The sequence below is a fragment of the Phalaenopsis equestris genome, unplaced genomic scaffold (assembly GCF_001263595.1).
Source record: "Phalaenopsis equestris unplaced genomic scaffold, ASM126359v1 Scaffold000840, whole genome shotgun sequence".
Lineage (NCBI taxonomy): Eukaryota > Viridiplantae > Streptophyta > Magnoliopsida > Asparagales > Orchidaceae > Phalaenopsis > Phalaenopsis equestris.
In genome coordinates this window covers 247,317-266,058 of record NW_018165280.1, presented here as the reverse complement: position 1 = coordinate 266,058, position 18,742 = coordinate 247,317, and the positions used below count along the sequence as shown (strand labels likewise).

Here is an 18,742-nt window from a genome sequence, read left to right as displayed (position 1 = left end):
ATTAATATTTTAGTTTTTAAAAGTTTTAAATTATTATTTTTTTCACATGGGTGAACACATAAGAATTGAGGGGTATGTATGTAAATCTTTCTTTCATGAAATAAATATATTTGTTATTTTGAAAATATATTGCTAAATTTGAAAAATAGTTTATTGTAAGGGGTTGCATAAACCGCTCTCCACTAATCTTCTCTTCAAATTTTATTCTTCCTTCTCTTCTCATCGCCAATAAAAATTTGATTCGCTTAGCGGATTAATTTGAGTGTAGAGTGAGAACATTTATTATCTGATGGAATATATATATATATATATCTTATATATATATATATATTCTTTTTTTTTGGGAAGGAAAGATCAATAAATAGAAAAAAGTCAACGGTCTATTATATGTTCTATTTTATTTATGAAATAATTATGTTAAAGTCCCACCAAAATAAATAAATCTTATTAGACGTATATTACAACTCAGCATTACGACATATGCGACCAATTATAGCCTATGTGACTCACAACTCCTATAGCATATGCAGTTTCTTACTACGATCCCTATGATTAATCGATGCTGCTAAAACAAACATCTAAAGGCTATATGACCAACTACTACCACGACTTTCAGTTACGACATCTACATTCAGTGGGCACTACAACTACAGTCTACAACATTCATAACAAGCTACTGTCTTTACAACAATTTATTACAATCTTTGTGGCACGTTAAATCTATTATTGTTGAATTACTATTGCAGATCAACATAGAAGTTCAATATTCTCTAATTAAAAAAGAAAGTGAGTTTATATACTTATAATCACATAGTAAATTATCTCAACTAGGACATATCACTTGATTTTTTTTCCTTTTCAGGTTCCACTTACAAAATTAAAATGATTTCTCGTGCAAATTTCTCTTTTATCTATGTGTGTGTTGAATTTGTCCGGCTCTAAGGCTTTAAATTACTATTCTACTGCTGTAATTCTCCCGACACACAATAAACTGCATATTACTTGATATCGTATTTAAAAAAATTGAAACAATTCTATTAAATTCATGGTTGAAATTTCTTCTTAAAAAATATATGATTTTTTCATCTCAAATAATATTCTCATGAATAACAAGAACGAATATATCGCTTTTGCATATATTTATTATAAGCAGCTTGTAAAAATCTTTTAGTTAGGAGAATTCAAGCACACATCAGGCCATTTTTATGTAATTTACCTTCTAATCTATATTTATATTCATAACACCTCGGTAAACTAAATTTATTCAAGAAAATATATTTTATTTCTAAAATAATAATAATATTATTAATACTTTTAATGTAATGTAAAAATTTGAGCATCTAAATATTAAAATTTAAATGTTGGTTGGTATTTATGTAAATGCCAAAAAAACCACTCTGAAATATTAATAGCACCGAGAAATTATTTCGTACTGCATGCAGAGATGTATATGATGTCTGATTTTCATCGTTTATTATTACAATAAATTTTTTTTTTTAAAAGTTATAAATGAGATTCATCAAAATACATCTTTACGGTGATCGACTGTGAAAATCGAATACTGTATGAATACATCTTTACGGTGATCGACTCGACTGTGAAAATCGAATACTGTATGAATACATCTTTACGGTGATCGACAGTGAAGAACAGATATGAAATAATTTTTTAACAGGAAAATCTAATTAAAAAACATGTCGGTACAATATTTTGGTTTTTTTTTTTTTTTTTTTTTTTTTTTTTTTAGTTAAAAATAATAAAATCACGTAATCGTCATCAATCAATCAATGCCGTCCGGTGCGGAGGATCGCTGTCAGCCACCGACACAAACCCGCTGGCAGCAATTTTGTAATTGCACAACTACCGATTAGATTCTTTGAAAAATAATTATAGTTTGTAATGAATAATTAAATTAACTAAAATATGTGCGTCATCATCAATATCATTAACTTTATGGAATCAATGACATTATCTTAATAATTCCTTTATTTTCTAAGTGAAATACATAATTTCACTAATATTTTTTAAATATAGATATATAAAATTTAAATGTTAGATATGCAAATACAAAATAATAGTGTGATAAGGATGTAAATTTCTTAAATATATTAAATATATTATTTAGCTTATATATGAATCCATGAAACTGCAAGATGTTAATCTAAATCTACAAGATGTTTTCTGTGATTTTAAAGATGACAAACTTTTCAATCTATTTTGAGTTGATCGATAATATTGCATAATAAATTTATTGAGAATCAAGTTAAATACTTCTTTCTCGAAGTATGATATATGACAATCATTGAGTCAGTCATCACTCATTTAACTACATTATCGATGTTTGATACTTTTCGTTACAGAAAAAGCTCTCTCAACTATAGCGGTAGCAACTGGTGAAATAAATGTCAATGTGATAATTATGTAAAAAAGAGGATACACACAATCATTCTTAGATTTAATAAGCTATTTTACAAGATCAGCAATGCTTCTAAAAAGTAAGAAATCATTATTAGAGGGCATGTCAATAATATAAGTGGATAACTGATAATTGAGAGCTACAAGCTCAACAGTAGAAAAATAAATGTGAAATAACTCTGCAAGAAGATTTAGCTTTTCCTCATCAAAAGTTAAAAATAGATAAGCTGTACAAAGATGTAACTTAGTACTCACTTTAGAGAAACGGTTGCTCAACTCTTGAAATTGCATGACAATCACACTATAGAACAACTCAACCCAATAATGATGCAAATTTGTAATTTCTTAACCTCTTCGTATTGATCTTCATCTAGCCTTAGAAGAGGAGTTCATGTTTGGAACTTCAATTTCAAAAATATTACAAAAGCAAGCCACTTCTTTTAATAAGGATCTCATCCCTCACATCATTTGCAATTGTTGGTTTTGTTACATGCACTGATTTCATTGCATTCACACTAGCTGGATCTCAAATATTTTTTTTTTTTTTTTTTTTTTAAGATTGTGCTCAGGCCTGGCTTGTGTTGGGCTCGTGAACAGTGTGTTTGTGTTCGGCTCGAAAAAACTTATTCATGTCCGTGTTCAGCTCGAAATTGACTCGTTAGAATATAAAATTATTATAACAATTAGTTTTTTAAATAAAATTAAAATAATATTTTTCTCTAAGAAAATGTTTGTATAAAAATTAATTAATTATAATTTATAATATTATGAAATATATATATATATATATATATATTTGAGCCGAATACGAGTAAACAAACTTTAGTTCATGTTCGACTCATTAGACATAACGAACGAGCCAAACACAAGCTACTTAACGAGCCGACACTAGCAGTTAGCGAACAACGAGCTAAATTGACAGCCCTGGTGAAAATTCATTTGTAACCCCAAAAATATAAATTATTAAATGCATTGAGAAGACATCGGCTTCAACAAAATGCTGATCATGCACTCCAACTTCCTTTATAATCTCAAGAACTGCAGGTAAAAATGCCTACATTTTCATGAGACTAGTTAAAATATGAAAATGTGAGCTCCAACGGTGTCTCCAGCTCGTTGTAAAGTAATTTCTTGATTCAAACAACAACATCTAATTAAATTCCCATCTCTAAGATGTAAAGAATTTTTTCATGTTAAATGGTTTTAAGTGCATCACCATCTTACAAGTGGCTCTAACGGTAGTTAATATTTTTGAAGTGAACTCAAAAAGATGTTTAAATTGCCAATGATTTTTTGCTACAACTACCATGTATAACTGAAGCTGATGAGCAAAACAATGAACATAAAATGCTTGAGGATTATATTAAGAATGAGTGCTTTCAAACCGTTGAACTCAACTCACATATTGGATGTCTCTTCATGTCCTTGGTCACGTATCCCATGTAAGCTTAATAAATGCTTTGCAAGTATTGATTCAAGAGGTATTTTGAGTGCAACTGAGGTTGTTGAGGAAATATGTTTAACACCAATAAATCTTTAAATAACTTGCCCATTTTTTATCATCATATCTCACTACAACAATAAACTGTTCTATTGTTGACACATCATGAAACTCATTAACTATGATGGAGAAGAGATAATCACATATTTCTTTCATGATATAAGCTTAAATTTCATCTGGTGCAGTTTGACAAATTTCTTTTTGAACCTTTAGTGAAATTCGTTGTAGCTTTGAACTAACATTTTCAAATGTAACTTCTTTGATTTCTTCATTATAATTCTTAAGAAAATGAAATAGCTCAAAATAATTTTCCTGATTGGTTGATTCAAATGATTTATCATGCCCACGAAATGACAATTTTGTTGTAGAAGAAATCAAACTCAATCAACAACTGCAGTCAACATAATTCTATATTCTTTTTTATTCCTCTCATCCTTTATCAACAACATGGTGAAAACACTCTCCATCTGAGGCTTTATTAGATCTTCATATTTTTATGTTGTCTTATTATGAGCATTGTTATGATCTCCAATGTGAGATAAAAGTTTTTTTTTCCTCCAATTTTTAAATCCTTTATTAACAAATGAATCCCCACCTCCATGACTTGTACCAACCATTTCTTGAGGCTTAAATAAATAACAATAGAGGCAATATGTTGCATCTTTAAGCACACTATACTCTAAACAAGATGAATGATCCTCAAACCATTTTGAAGTTTATCTAGCATCTTAACATTGCTTAAAAACATAGCACACACTCGAGTAATTAAAATGACAGGTAGAGACAAAAAGTTTTTATACTGGAAACCACATAAAGGGAAATAAATCATGAGACAGAACCCGATTGAAATAATTGATTATGTAATAGTGAGTATACATGTACACTCTTCTCCTGAGTTAGAGAAATCTGAATTGAAAAGTTAATGTACAACAATATTTCAATAATAATAATTGTAACAAAAAAAATTTATTCGATTGTTGCAGAGGCAGTAGTGCGCCGTGAATATTGTTATTGATAGTTGTAACTTCAGCTTATTGTAGAAGCCATAGTTGAATGTTGTGGCGGTATTTGACTATGTTAGCTATAAATGGTTGCTTCGGGAAAGTCGATTGGCCACATACATCACAGTATGAAGCTGCACTAATGTATGTAGCCCGCAGAGGTAGGTGTCGAGAGTGGTATGAGTTGAGATAATATTCGTAGGCCGCAAATGTCAAAGTTGGGGGTTGTATCAGCTTAAATAGCATATGTATGCCACAAAGGCTGCAGTTTGGAGTTGCATCAGCTGTGCTAATGTTCATAAGCTGCAACTGTCAAAGTTTGGAGTTTCATGAGATGAGATAATGCACATATGCTAGAAGTCTAGAGTAAGGAGCTGCATGAGTTGAGAAAATGTTGGCATGTCACAGAGGTTTGAGTTGGGAGCAGCATTAGTTGTAGACCACGCTTTTCATTGTTGCTCATGTAGGTCGTAATGGTGAGATGCGATGAGAGAACTTCAGGATTCCAAAGAAGATTATCATATTCTAAGTACGGTTGTTATAAGCAGTTTTACATTGAGTTACATTTGATCCGACTAGGGTTTGTTATGCCGCATTCAAGCTACTTTTTTTACACCGTCTTCAGGAAGTGTTGTTGCACCATCTTTAGGGTGAGTTGGTACACCGTCTTCAGGAAGTGTTGTTGCACCATCTTTAGAGTGAGTTGGTACACCGTCTTCATGGTGCATTGTTGCACCATCTTCAAAGTAAGTTGTTGCAACATCTTTGGGGTGGTGACACTACACCATCTTCGAGATGCGCAGCTGCACCAACTTTGAGGCGCATTGTTTCATCATCTTAAGAATGTTTTGCTACACTACATTTGGGGTGAGTTGTTGCACCATCTGTGCTTCATTACTTTGTGACTAATATCAAGATTTCATAGCGTATGTCGTGATTCAGCTCATTCTTCTCTCTACCCTTCTTGAGGCTAAGGTTTACATCCATATCCCCTCTCAAGAGGGTGGGTATGACTCTATTTATATAGTCTGTGAGAGGCTTCTTTACAAAGAGGAAAGGAATCTAAATAACTCCATCGAACGATCTTGAGAGGGTCCCTCGATCAGACAATGTTCTGCCAACATTTGAGTTCTTAATGATGCCAAAATTTAGAGGTCTTTTGCTCGTTGTATTCGTCTTATCGAAACACTAGAATTGATTATAAACTTATCAAATTAATTTTAAGACTTATTTATTTAACCTAAATTAATTATACCAAATTATAACTTATATTAAGTTTTAAGTAAATAAGTTTTAATCGAGCACCTTAACTAAATTATTAATGTGCTTTAAAAGAATTTTTTTCTTTATTTACTTTTTTTCTTAACTTGACTTTTAAATGATTTTAAATGATAATAAAATTTAATTTAATTTTAAATAACTTTTTATCATATTATATTTAAATTAAAATAGTAAAAAAACTAAATTATGAACATCAGTCCTAAATCTCGATAACAAAAAAATATTGAAGTTAATTGAAATACTTAATATCATATACACACCATTATTTTTATTTAAAAAAAAATACACGTATTTTATAATGTGCCGTCCATATAAAAACTGAAGTATAGATGTTAGATATCTAAATACATAGAAAAAACCCTAAACATGCATATAAATATTCCAACGAAAAATTCATATTACTTTCGTGCAGTTAGATTTGGACATGTACATTTTAGTAGTATAAAAACAAGCTAAATATCGTTATTTAATCACTAATGTTATTCCAATAATTAAACTTTTCGAATCGCCAGCCTTACGATATATATATATAGATATATATATATATATACATATATATCGGAAATAACACAGCTTCCTCCCGCGTTTGCCGCCTCGGACAGCGGCGTCCTTTCGCGGCCACCCACTCAACTTTTTTCGTCTTTTATTACTACATTTTCCTTTTTTTTTCGGAATTTGATTTCACACGAGAAGTTCCGCACCTTCTTCTTTTCTTTTCCTTTTTCTAGTATATTTAACATACCACACAACTTTTATGCATTCACATGTCCAAGGCCTAAAATTGGATATTTACATTTATAACACTAGTATTAAAACCTATACATAAACAGTTGTATTTCACATCTGAAAATTTAGGCAGGGGTTAAATTTGTAAATACATTAAACTTGTGTGATATGAATATAAATAGAGCTAAATTTAATCTTAAATGCAGGAATTAAAATCTACTCTCAACAAACAAGCTAAGGTCACCTACAACATTTTTGCTCTCTTTAATAGAATTTTGAGATTTAGTTGTCAATGTTAAGGGAGCTATGAATTAACATGATTTTTTTTTGGTATTTATAGGAAGTAAATTTATGTAAATGATTGTTTTAATAAAATTTAAATATATCAAAAAATATTTATTTAGGAGCATTTGCAACACAATTTTATATATTTACAATTAAATTTTTTTATTTACACATAAAACACAAATACTCAACATCACGTAAAAAATCTATTATTAATTTTGTAAACGTGAATTTTATATTTTCCATGTGTATCTATGAACATATTAAACTTTAAATATTAGACATCTAAACACATAAAATCTGCATGATATGCACGTAACATTTTCGAACTTTTATTTGTGGGTTAGAAATTCTTTTATATTGGCCAATTTTTAAATACAGTCACCTAAACCCAACATCCCTAACCTTAGCGTTCACAATCTTCACCTTGCTCTAATGCTCCTTTCATGCATCAATGCCATCATCCCTATCAAGGACTGGCGCCCAACCATGCAAAGAAAATAATATAAAGAAACTTGAAATTTAAAATACATCATAATAAATAAGAAGTTAATTTCATTGCATTTTTATTTTACCAAATCAAATAATTCATAAAAATAAATAAATAATTTCTTTAGAAGATTTACATGCATATCAGCCAATTCTTATGTATTAACATATCTAACACCTAAAATACTTTTGCATGAAAATATGTATTTCACTTCTTAAAAGATAAAATTTTTTATGTGATATGGAAGCTTTGGGTGATATAAATATAAAAAAGCAAAATTTAGGTGTTAGATATGTAAAAACATAAGAATTGGTGTATGTACCTACAAAATTTTATATGTATTTTAAAATGTTTGTAAATATATCAAGGTAAGTTAACATTTTATGGAGCATAACAATGAGTTTCAGTATCATACAATTCAAATTTCATTTTTACCTGTCATGTAAACATAACAGCTTATGATATCGAAGATTTCTTTGATCAGTCAAGGGTGACATGACTACCTTTCAAACTTGCTTGCCCATGTAATTGTTTTCCTCGGGCCCACTGCAGCTTTGATTTGATGAGAAAAGACATTGAAGTTGGTTCAAAGACTGAGCATGGTAACAAGGACTAATAAGTTGGGAAAAAAGATACATAGTTTTATATATTTACATATCTAAAACCTGAACTTTCCTTTTTTACATTTATACCACCCAAATATTTCATATCACATCAAAAAAATATCACCACTTTAATATTTAAGAAGTAAAATATACCTTTTCATGCATAGGTAAGGTGGCATATTCATAAAATTGAAGTTCACATGTTAGATATGTAAATACATAAGAATTGAGTGGTATGTTCGATAATCTTCCAAAGAAAAAAAAGGTAGTTCTCGTCCAAACCAGAGTGTTAACTATTAGAAGATTCCTCAGTTTCATCATGTTTTCGGAACAATCTTAATGCAAGGGCATATACTTCTTTTCTATTCGCTGATGTTCCCTCTGCAACAATTTTCACTGACTGAAAATATACTTGTATTAGAAGCATAAAAAAGAAAAAAAAACAAAACTGGGATTCACAGATGTAACAAAAAAACAATCAGACAAGTTAATGAATTGAAATGAATGAGAGAAGAGAAACAAAGGTTTATCTGAAAAAAACATGTATGAAGAATGGGATGATACAATATCATCATCATCGTCTTCTTCATGGGTGTTATCCCAACTATTTAAGGGTCAGTTTTACACACACACTACTAGCTGTCCAGCTGATCAGAGCTAGCCGAACGACATATTACAATATGCAAAAAGACCATAATATCATGTACTGCCCTCTTCAAAGTAGGGTTAAGCATGTAATTGTCCTTCTATCTTCTGTAAATAGGAAGACCACACATGTATTAAAGGGCTTTTATTTCCCTTCTCTCGTAACACAAATATTCAGTGAAATAACAAGGGTCTGAGAGCCAAGAGAACACCCCATTCGCCCCTACACCTATCGGGCAAGTCTTTTGTTCACTCTCTCTTTTTTCATCCCTACATTGGTTCAAACGCTCTCTTACGTGGGTATGATGTACATTACAAATCTAGATTCAACAATATATATACTTGATTTTAAAATCCAGCCAGTGCAGCCCAAGTCCAAAGCCAATAAAAATATCTAGTTTTTGATAAACCGCTCTGTTCTATTATTGATTAGTTTTTTACTTTCTGATTTTTATCCGATGGTTTAAAATAAAATAATTAGTTTAAAAAAATAGATAAAATAATTTAAACATCATGTTCCAAATTTTAAGATTGGACCTCGTTGAAGAGGCTACCATTTGTATTTGTGTGCAGCTTTTCAACATAACTGATTGGATATCATTTAAATTCATTCCATGGGACATGCTGCACATAAGAAGAAAGAAGACAATGTAGGCGATTATACTACATCGAGCTTCATTTCAAACTTGGCCTAAAGCAAGGAATACTCAGGCTGACAAGATGGAAGCTTGAATGAACTGACCCGACCATTCATAACAACTACATACTAGTTAATTAATTCAAAATTTCAACTTTATGGTAGTAATGGTTAATAGCAAAACAAAATTTGTGAAATTTTACATACCGTAGAAATACTGTGGCCCTTCAATACCAAATCTCTCAGTTCATGCTCGAGTTCATCCTCAGATGGAGCTTTAACAGGAGAATCTGCCCTACCTTCTATCAAGAGCGTAATTTCTCCTTTAGGTTGTCTACTTGAAAACACCATAGCTGCTTCTCCTAGAGTACCTCGCCAGAACTTCAACAACATAACAAAAAAACTGTTTGTAAGCAATTAAAAGCAATGGTTGTAACAGATCCATTGGGATAAAATATCATCTAATAATTCACATTTCAACTTTTCAAAAGCTCCATTTAAATCAAAATATCCAATTTCTGGAGATATTTGTGGGATTTAGAGATGAACTTTTGAACTACTAATGCATTGCTCAACCTTACTCAGCTGAAGATCTTACCAACTTCGAATGCCTCTACTAGAAGAAGCCAAAACATTCAAAATAGATAAAACTGACGAGCACAATTTAGATGATAAATATAGTTTAGAGATTAAATTATTCCATCGTATCTTTCTGTTGACCTCTAAAAAACTCAAGGGAAGGTTGATCCCAAATAGAATTTAATTAGTTCCTGCTCAAGCTGAGCATGTTATTGCTAGAATTTTGATCTGTCATCAGATAGATCAAGAATAGCTAAGACATGCAAGTTAATATTTTGGGAAATTTACATACCTAGCACACAATTCTTATGTATTTACATATCTCACACCTAAACTTTCATATTTACATACATCGCACTTTGGTGCTTTAAAACCACACATAAAAAGATGGATTTCACTTTTAGAAAATAGTAATAGTGCTATTTATTATGTGATATTAAATATTTGAGTGCTTTGTGTAAATATGAAAGTTTAGATGTGAGATATCTAAATACACAAGAATTGTAATGTATGTAAATGCCCCTCATATTTTTAACTGAATCAACGCCATCAGATTTCCCAACAGCCAGCGCATGCGCTAGAAAGTTAAAATGCACTTTAAGCAAGCTACAGCACATTAATCCTTGGTACGCTATTATTAAAGGAATGGAACTTAATATTAAATAAACTTTAGGCGAATGAATAAACTTATAAATGAATTCATAATAACTAACATACAAATAAAACATATATACATTTATTATCGAAATGATCTTAATAAAAATACGAAATTTTATAGCAATAGCATTAATCATTTTTATAAGAAGAGAGAATTGGGGTATAAAATTTTAGGACAATTAAATTTTTGCCTTTTTATTTAAATTTTAAATATTACAAACGGTTCCCATAAGGCTTATCCGTTCAAACCTCACTAGAACCTGATAGAGTGGGTGGTAAAAAATTGTACACCAAATGCGACTATAACTCCGACATTCGGAGGCGGGAGAATACATAACCTAATTTCTCTAATCAATTTGATTGAAACAAAAAAAAAGGATTCGATACTCATTTAGTTCATCAGCTTAACCTTCGAGATTAAACTTAAACTCAAGCTAAACCAAAGAAGAATCAAGGACTAGCTCTAATATGAGCTACTTGATCCTAGATAAAATAAAATTCGATCAAAATTAGCTAGAGCCTAATCAAATTCCTTATAAACATGACTAACAGCTGGGATAATTTAGGTATAGCCTAAGCAATTTAAGTCACTCCATGTTTGGAAGTTGTTGGCTTTGAAAATTTTCATACTACTCTGATATGCTATTCAAGTGATTATGAGTTAAATACTTAAAATATATATTAGAAGTTTGTAAAAGAATGCTAAGAGATTTCACCCTCTAACAACGACTTCAATTTTTGGTTTGAAGTTTTTCTATAGGCATAAATACCTATGGTTATGACACGAGGCTCAGGGGGATGAACTGAACCATCTATGCAAGGGTGAACCGATTCAACCAAGGTGATACGGGGGCCGGCCGGCCCTTTTTCGGTTTAAGTTTGCAGCCCAAAGGGAGGAACTTCCCCCTCTTAGTTATATACTTTTATAAATACGTTCTTTCCTTTGTTTATGGTTAGTTTTTTTTGCTATGTATTCTGTCGGGAAACCCTTCGGTGCCCCCACTTTCCCTCTTAGGGTTGTATCCGATCGCGAGTGGTACTACGGTTGTATTTTGCTCCGAGGTGGTGATTATCGTTGATTGTCCCATCATCTGCAACTTGCCCTTGCTGCTCTCCTTCACCTATTCCTTCCAATTTACCGCCGCAAACTTTCATATATGTCAGCTGCTGCCACCCAAACCCTCCTACCTGCCTGTTACTATTGTCGATTCCTCCCACCTTCACTGCTGACTGCCGCAACCCCCATCTCCTACTGCATGTTACTAGCAGTCGGCCTAACCTGCCATCCTGCTCATCGATCCCACATCATGAGCCAGCATGTTGGCTGCCACCCTTCCCCTACCTTCCTACTTGCTGTCCAGAACTAGCAGCCACCCCTCTCCTGCTGGCTGCTGCCTTCCAACCTTCCATCTGCTTACTGTCACACCCTTCCAACCCTCCATCTGCTTACTGTCGCACCCTTCCAACCCTCTTCCCCTTGTTGCTTAGCCATCAGACAACCTCTCCTGAACTATCCAAGAACCCCCCTACCACCTACCACTCTCGATGTCCACCACCTCGGCCGCAGGCCACCCCAATTTGTTCTCGCCCTAGGGTGTCCTTTATATGTATGATGTTAATTCCCTATTGTTAAGAGTAATTGTTTGTAACCCTTTTGAATTTCAATAAGAATATTTGAATTTCTATTGTGGCTTGGGTTAACTTTAGTATCATTTGGTATCAGAGCTAGCCTAACCCTAGTTTTATCCTAGGATTTCCTAGCATCTGCCTTCCTAGTTTGAAACCTGCCCTATTGATCATTGGGAGATGTTCAAAACTTAGCATTAAAAGTTGAGAGGCAACAAAAATAAAACAGACAATCACCATCATTCAGATAACCACTATGAGTGAGAAATCTGACAAGAATAGCACAACAATAGTCCCAACCAAAAAAATAATTCAAATGTCATGGATTTGGACACATTGCCTACAGTTGCCCGACAAGCCAAGTTGTGCCTTTTGCATAGTGGAGGATGTTAGTGACAAATAAGCGGCCAGGGAACAGAGTGAGGAGCATCATCTGCCACCGGATGAGGGCGAGACACTCGTGATGCGATGGGTCCTACAGACAAATGATACGAGGGAACCGCAGTTGCTTCACCACAACATATTCTACACTCGTTACACTGTGAAAGAAAATGTATGCAGTCTCAACATCGATGGAGGGAGCAATAACGACATGGAGTCAAAGCAGATGGTGGAGAAATTGAGTCTTATGACTCAGAGTCATTCTCAGTTGTTTTCTCTAAAGTAATTGAAGAATGAGAACAAAGTTAACGTTGATAGGAGGTGTCTAGTGGAGTTTTTTATTGAAAGCCACTATAGGATCAGGTGTGGTGTGATGTGGTGCCCAAGAATGTTTGCCACCTTTTGTTGGGGAGATCATGACAATTTGATTGTAGGACTCAGCACGAAGGGTTCAAGAACGCCTACTCGTTCACCAAGGAAGATAAATTCATCGTCATTCTACCTTTTGCCGAGTAAAAAATTACAAGAGCCCTTACCAATAGAGAAGCATCGAAGGGATTAGTTTTGATGACGATAGAGAATGATAGGACTGATGCCGATTCCAGACACTTAACAATCACAATAGAAAGAATTTCTAGACATTATGATCGATAACTCACGACCATGGCCACCACCGTTCGGGGAGGTTCAGGTTACCCTCACTTCAGATTAGGTTGAGCCAACATTGGATTAATTTGTGAGGATTCAACATAATATACGTGACACGGAGTACCAATTCCTTTCAGTAGTGTACCCCCAGAAGGTTGGGCCAATAAGGATATATGCTCGCAAGTAGAGAAAATTCCTCTAGTGTTTTGGGAGATTGTGCAGTCGATAGTGGGATCTAGGTGCTATTAGAGCCACAATCGAAGAATCTTCAGCCCATAGAGATTAGAACATCTCCATCACTGTCAACATGTAGAGAGAAGCTTCGAGGAATGAGGTCGAAGTTCCCTCAACCCGGAAGACTCACGCGGGCTTAGGGGAAGGGGGGAGGGGGTGTGGTCGTGCAAGAGTGAACTAGTCAACCAAGGTTATAGGGTGGCCAACCAACCCTTTTTCGGATTAGGGTTGTGGTTATAGGGTGGCCAGCCAACCCTTTTTCGGATTCGGGTTGTGGCACAACCGGAGGGTCTTGCCCCTCCTAATTATCTATTATTATAAATATGTTCCTTTCTTTGTTTAGTTTTTTTTTTTATGTTTTATGTTAGGATAGCGTCAACATCCACTTAGAGTTGTATCTGAGGATGATTGGTGCTCCGGCTGTATTTCGCTCCGAGGTGGTAATTATCCTTGACTTTCTCATCCTCCGTAACCAACCCTCGTTGTTCTCCTTTGTCTGTTCCTTCTTGTTGGCCGCTACAAACTTTTATACATGTCAGCTGTTGCTACCCAAACCCTCTGACCTGCTTGTTGTTGTAGTGGATCCCTCCCACCTTCCCTGCTAACCGTCGCAACCCCCATCTCCCACCACATGCTACTTGTTGCCGTCCTAACCTACCAACCTGCTTGCTGATCCCACATCCCATGAGCCAACCTGCTGTCCAGAACCAACAGCCACCCTTCTCCTGCTGGTTGCCGCCTTCCAACCTTCCACATGCTTGTTGTTCCCCCCTTCCAACCCTATTCCCCTTGCCGTCGAACCACTAGACAGCCTCCCCTTAACTATCCAGGGACTACCCGACCACCTACCACTCTTGGTGTCCACCTCTACCACAGCAACCCCTTCTCATCTTTGCCCTTTTATGTTTATGATAGTAATTTACTATTATTAAGAGTTTTAATTGTAATCCTTTTAAATTTCAATAATAATATTTGCATTTCTATTATGGTTTGAATTAACTCCGTATCAGATTAATTATTATAATTTAAGCTAGTTGGTATGCTCTATGATGCTTTATTTAAGCACCAAAAATTTGGTAGAATATATCGTTATTTGTCCATCTAATCAAGATCTACTGATTCTCTCATCTCAGATTGTCATAGATCATGATTTGCTTATTCGGTGGAGATAATCAACGCAACTTAATCGAAGAATCGTTATTAACAAGCATAAGACATTATTTAAGATGACCTTGTAGACTTGGAGAAAAAAATTTTCAGATGGATTAATTTTATGCTGGCATTAATTAACAGAAAATTCATTCTCTACCAATTATACAACAAAGCTCACAAGTCTTGGACACCCAATATAGAACATCGGGCTAGGACTATAACATAATGGCATCATAGCAATTAGGATAACCACACGAGCATAAAAAACATTCAGCATTTTACTAGGGTGAGATTTGATTATGATTGCATGGATATAGTAGAAATAATATTAGCTCTTTGTAAGCTTGTAGTCAAATTTAAATTTTCCATCCTTAATAAATTAGTACAAAAGATGGATGGATGGCTACTCTAAGCACGAAACAATCAATTATTGCTTTAATTTTTTAAAATTTATATATTTTCTTGTTATTTATGTATTTTGTAAAATGTGCTAGATTTGAATAACGTTTTCTCCTATTATGATATTGTTTTGAATATGCCTCACTGAAGGGAGAGCACAAAAGACCTTTGTTTTGGAGTTTAGCAACCATTTCTTTTATGATGATGATCCCCTCCAACTATGATTGTAACTACCATAACCATTCTAGGGGATATAGCTCAAACTAATTGTGTTTTTTAGTTTGGAGACTAATTTTTAGAATGAATAATTCTGATTGTAATTTCCTAATAACCAGACCATCAACATGGTAGTAATCTCAAACTCTAAGTTGAGGCTGTTAGGTTAACATATTCATTCCAATCAATAGCCTATAATTAATTTCAAAAAAAATTGAGAAGATAAGGAAATAAAAAGCATACAAAACATATCAAGATGATAAGCCTATATAGACGGGCAACCTCTTTAAAGAAAATTAATCCAAACTATTTGTATATGAGACTAGATAAATTATATACCATTAAAATTGACCAAATGAATGGAGTTTTATATCTCAAATTTGAGTAACTACTAACCAATTACCTGTACATTAACGAATGAATGGGTATGTCCGCAAGTCAAAATATGAAAATAAAACCCATGTCAATCTAATGATGCAAAATATGAATAATAACATCAGATAATTTATCAAGAGTTAAATTTTCATATTATTTTGATTCGTAAAAAACAGTAAGCATGATTGACTCCATTTCACATTGAGACAAACTCAATTTCTTTTATGAGTTCTAGTTCTAATATGATTTCATGTTTAAAATTAATTTCAATTTTAAATTTTCACTGTTAATTGAGTGCAAATTCAAGTTTATAAGCATAATCTAAAATAGATATAAATCAAATTCAAAAATATCAAATTTAAATTTATGTTTGGGCTGCAAATCATCATTTGCATCTCATATATCCTCAGAAGAATATTTACCAACTACAGTCTCACCAATAAAATAAAATTCAACCATGCATAATTCTTACATTTGTGTATCTTCAATGGCTTTAAATAACGACTTTAGGCTTAAGACCTTGCCTTACAGCAACGATTCACGCTACTAGTAAAGCCAACAACGGGATCACAACATAAAGGAGTTCCGAAATAGTATAGAAAGTAATGACTGTCAAAAAAATAGATGATTTGGAGAAAGAATTAGAGAAGTGAGCCAATTAAATCCGGGATAGAGAGAATGAGTCAAATTAAATCCGGGATAGAAAAAATGTTCTCAACCATAGAAGAAAAGTTTTCATCCACTGGCAACCAATTCGAGAGCTTGGAGGAAACGATGAGAAGGCCCTGCCAACAATTCAATTTGCAAACCCTAACCAAAACTTGATAAGAGAATCATTAGCTAAATCGCAAGAGAAAGAGATCAGACGAGAAGAGCAAGAGGAAAGCATCCACCATCAAGAACCTCTCCCAGGGCTCAGATAGGGTGAATTAGAGATTTTCGATGAAGGCAGTTGGGATGAAACATGGAGTTATGCAAGGGGTATGGAGGAGCACAAAAGAGAGAAGCCGAGATGGGGTATGGCTATGATTGAAGGAGGGATTTTTACCCTCGATACATGAGGGAAACACCGGAGGGAGAGAAAGTTGAGGCGGACATGCTAGGGTTAGGAAGTTTAAGCTGTCAATCTTCGTGGGGAAAGACACACATGGGTGGTTATACCAAGTGGAACTATAATTCATGGTGAATAGGCTAAATGTGGAGCATGCGATTATGGCGACAGGTTATCTTTAAAGGGGAAAGCCCTAGCATAATATCGGGGAGGGAGGGTAGATATCTGATATGATTGTGAGAGAAGTTTAATAATTGCTTATCGGAACACTTTCGAGCCCTTCGAGAAAGAGACTTACATAAGCAATCACGTATAGGAGAAGATTTGAGCTATTGTTGAGACAACAGAGAGGGATCTCTGAAGCAGTATTAAAGGATGATTTCATGAAGAGACTAAAGCCCGACAAACGTACAACACTTCATTCGTTGAAACTGAGAGGCTTGGGAGAAACTATGGAATCAACACAGTTAGTTGAAGATAAAAACGCAATGAAACGGATAGGAGCAACACAGGTGGAGCATCATACCAACTACTACAATCACAAACAATACCAAAAGCTCAAACAGTGGAAGTCTAGAAGTAGGCTTAATGGGACAATAATAATGGACCACGACCGGGGGCGACACTCAAGCAACTTATAGAGACAAAGATCCAGGAGAAGCGAGCCAAGGATTATGTTTTCGGTGTGATGAGATGTTTACCCTAGCACACTATTGCAAAGATCAAACATTACAAGTTCTCATAGTGTGTTATGGGAAGACAGGGGATACAAAAATAAAGAAGGCTGTGGTGGAGGAATACCCTCACTTTTTTCCACATTGAGGGCAATGTGACTTGCTGGGAATGGAGTATTGTTACGTTAATATCTAGTCTAAAGAAAATTGTCTTTTATTAGCCTAAGAACAATTTAGCTTTTTATTATTACTTATTGTTCAGTATAAATAAGGCTTCATGGTGTAGGGTTAGAGTTATGAATGAAATTGTGTCTCGAGTCTTAGAGTTAGGTTTTGGGAGAGATTCCCTACATCTCGAATTTTAGGATTTCAGATAGATCCCCTACCTCTCGAATTGCTTGTGTTTATTCTTTATATGTTGTGTTATTTGTGTTATTGAAAAAAGAACTTTATTTTGTCCCAATTTCTGTGTGGAAAACTCTTTTGGGATCTGTTGACCTTTCTGTAGACTATACCTAGAAAACTAGTGAAGGAGTCCTCCCCGTTAACAATTTTGAACTTTTCTCCGCTCGACTTGACGTTCCATATAGTAGTTTTGACCGCTATTGCTTAGCAGATAAGATTACTCTGAAGGAACTCAGAGAGTATTCCTATAGGACTGTCGGCCTTAGAATTGGCTGTACTCGTTGATTTGGCGTCGCCGTCCTCTGCACCGTCCTGTTTTATTGAACTCATACCGAAGTTTTGATAGGATTCGGACCGCAACGCTTTTTTAACCCGAGCAACGACGAGGTTTCCCGGACGACTCCGGATGACGAAACTCGATGCGTCCGTGTTGACCTCATTTTTAGTGAGGTCTTAGTCTCCTACTCTTAGAACCTAGGATCTAGCTTTAGGAGTTCTTATTGACCATCCTAGTGGACTAGCGATGGAGCCCACCTTCCGTAGAATTTCAAGCCACTTCTTGACTCATTTTTGTGAAGAACTCGCATGAGTGGTTCCAAGCACTCAACTTTTAGTTGCAAGGGCTAAGGACCAACATGTAGAGGGCCCGAAATTGAGTTCCTATAGGATCAACAGCCTTAGGTTGAACCCTTTGTGACTCGATTACTCGCGAACGCCATTTTTCATGCACTCACTGCACCACACACGATTTTGGCTTAA

At 34.3% G+C, this 18,742-nt stretch overlaps 1 protein-coding gene across 1 annotated transcript in view; it reads right to left on the bottom strand.

Annotated features, from left to right (window-relative positions):
* Nucleotides 1-8,072: 8,072 nt before the first annotated feature.
* Nucleotides 8,073-18,742, bottom strand: part of LOC110031641 (ribosomal RNA small subunit methyltransferase I) — a 55,617-nt gene continuing 44,947 nt past the window's right edge. The window contains 3 exon segments of the mRNA XM_020734958.1: nucleotides 8,073-8,292; nucleotides 8,587-8,704; nucleotides 9,794-9,967. Of these exon segments, the coding sequence (XP_020590617.1) occupies nucleotides 8,594-8,704; nucleotides 9,794-9,967 (285 nt within the window). The 3' untranslated portion in view covers nucleotides 8,073-8,292; nucleotides 8,587-8,593.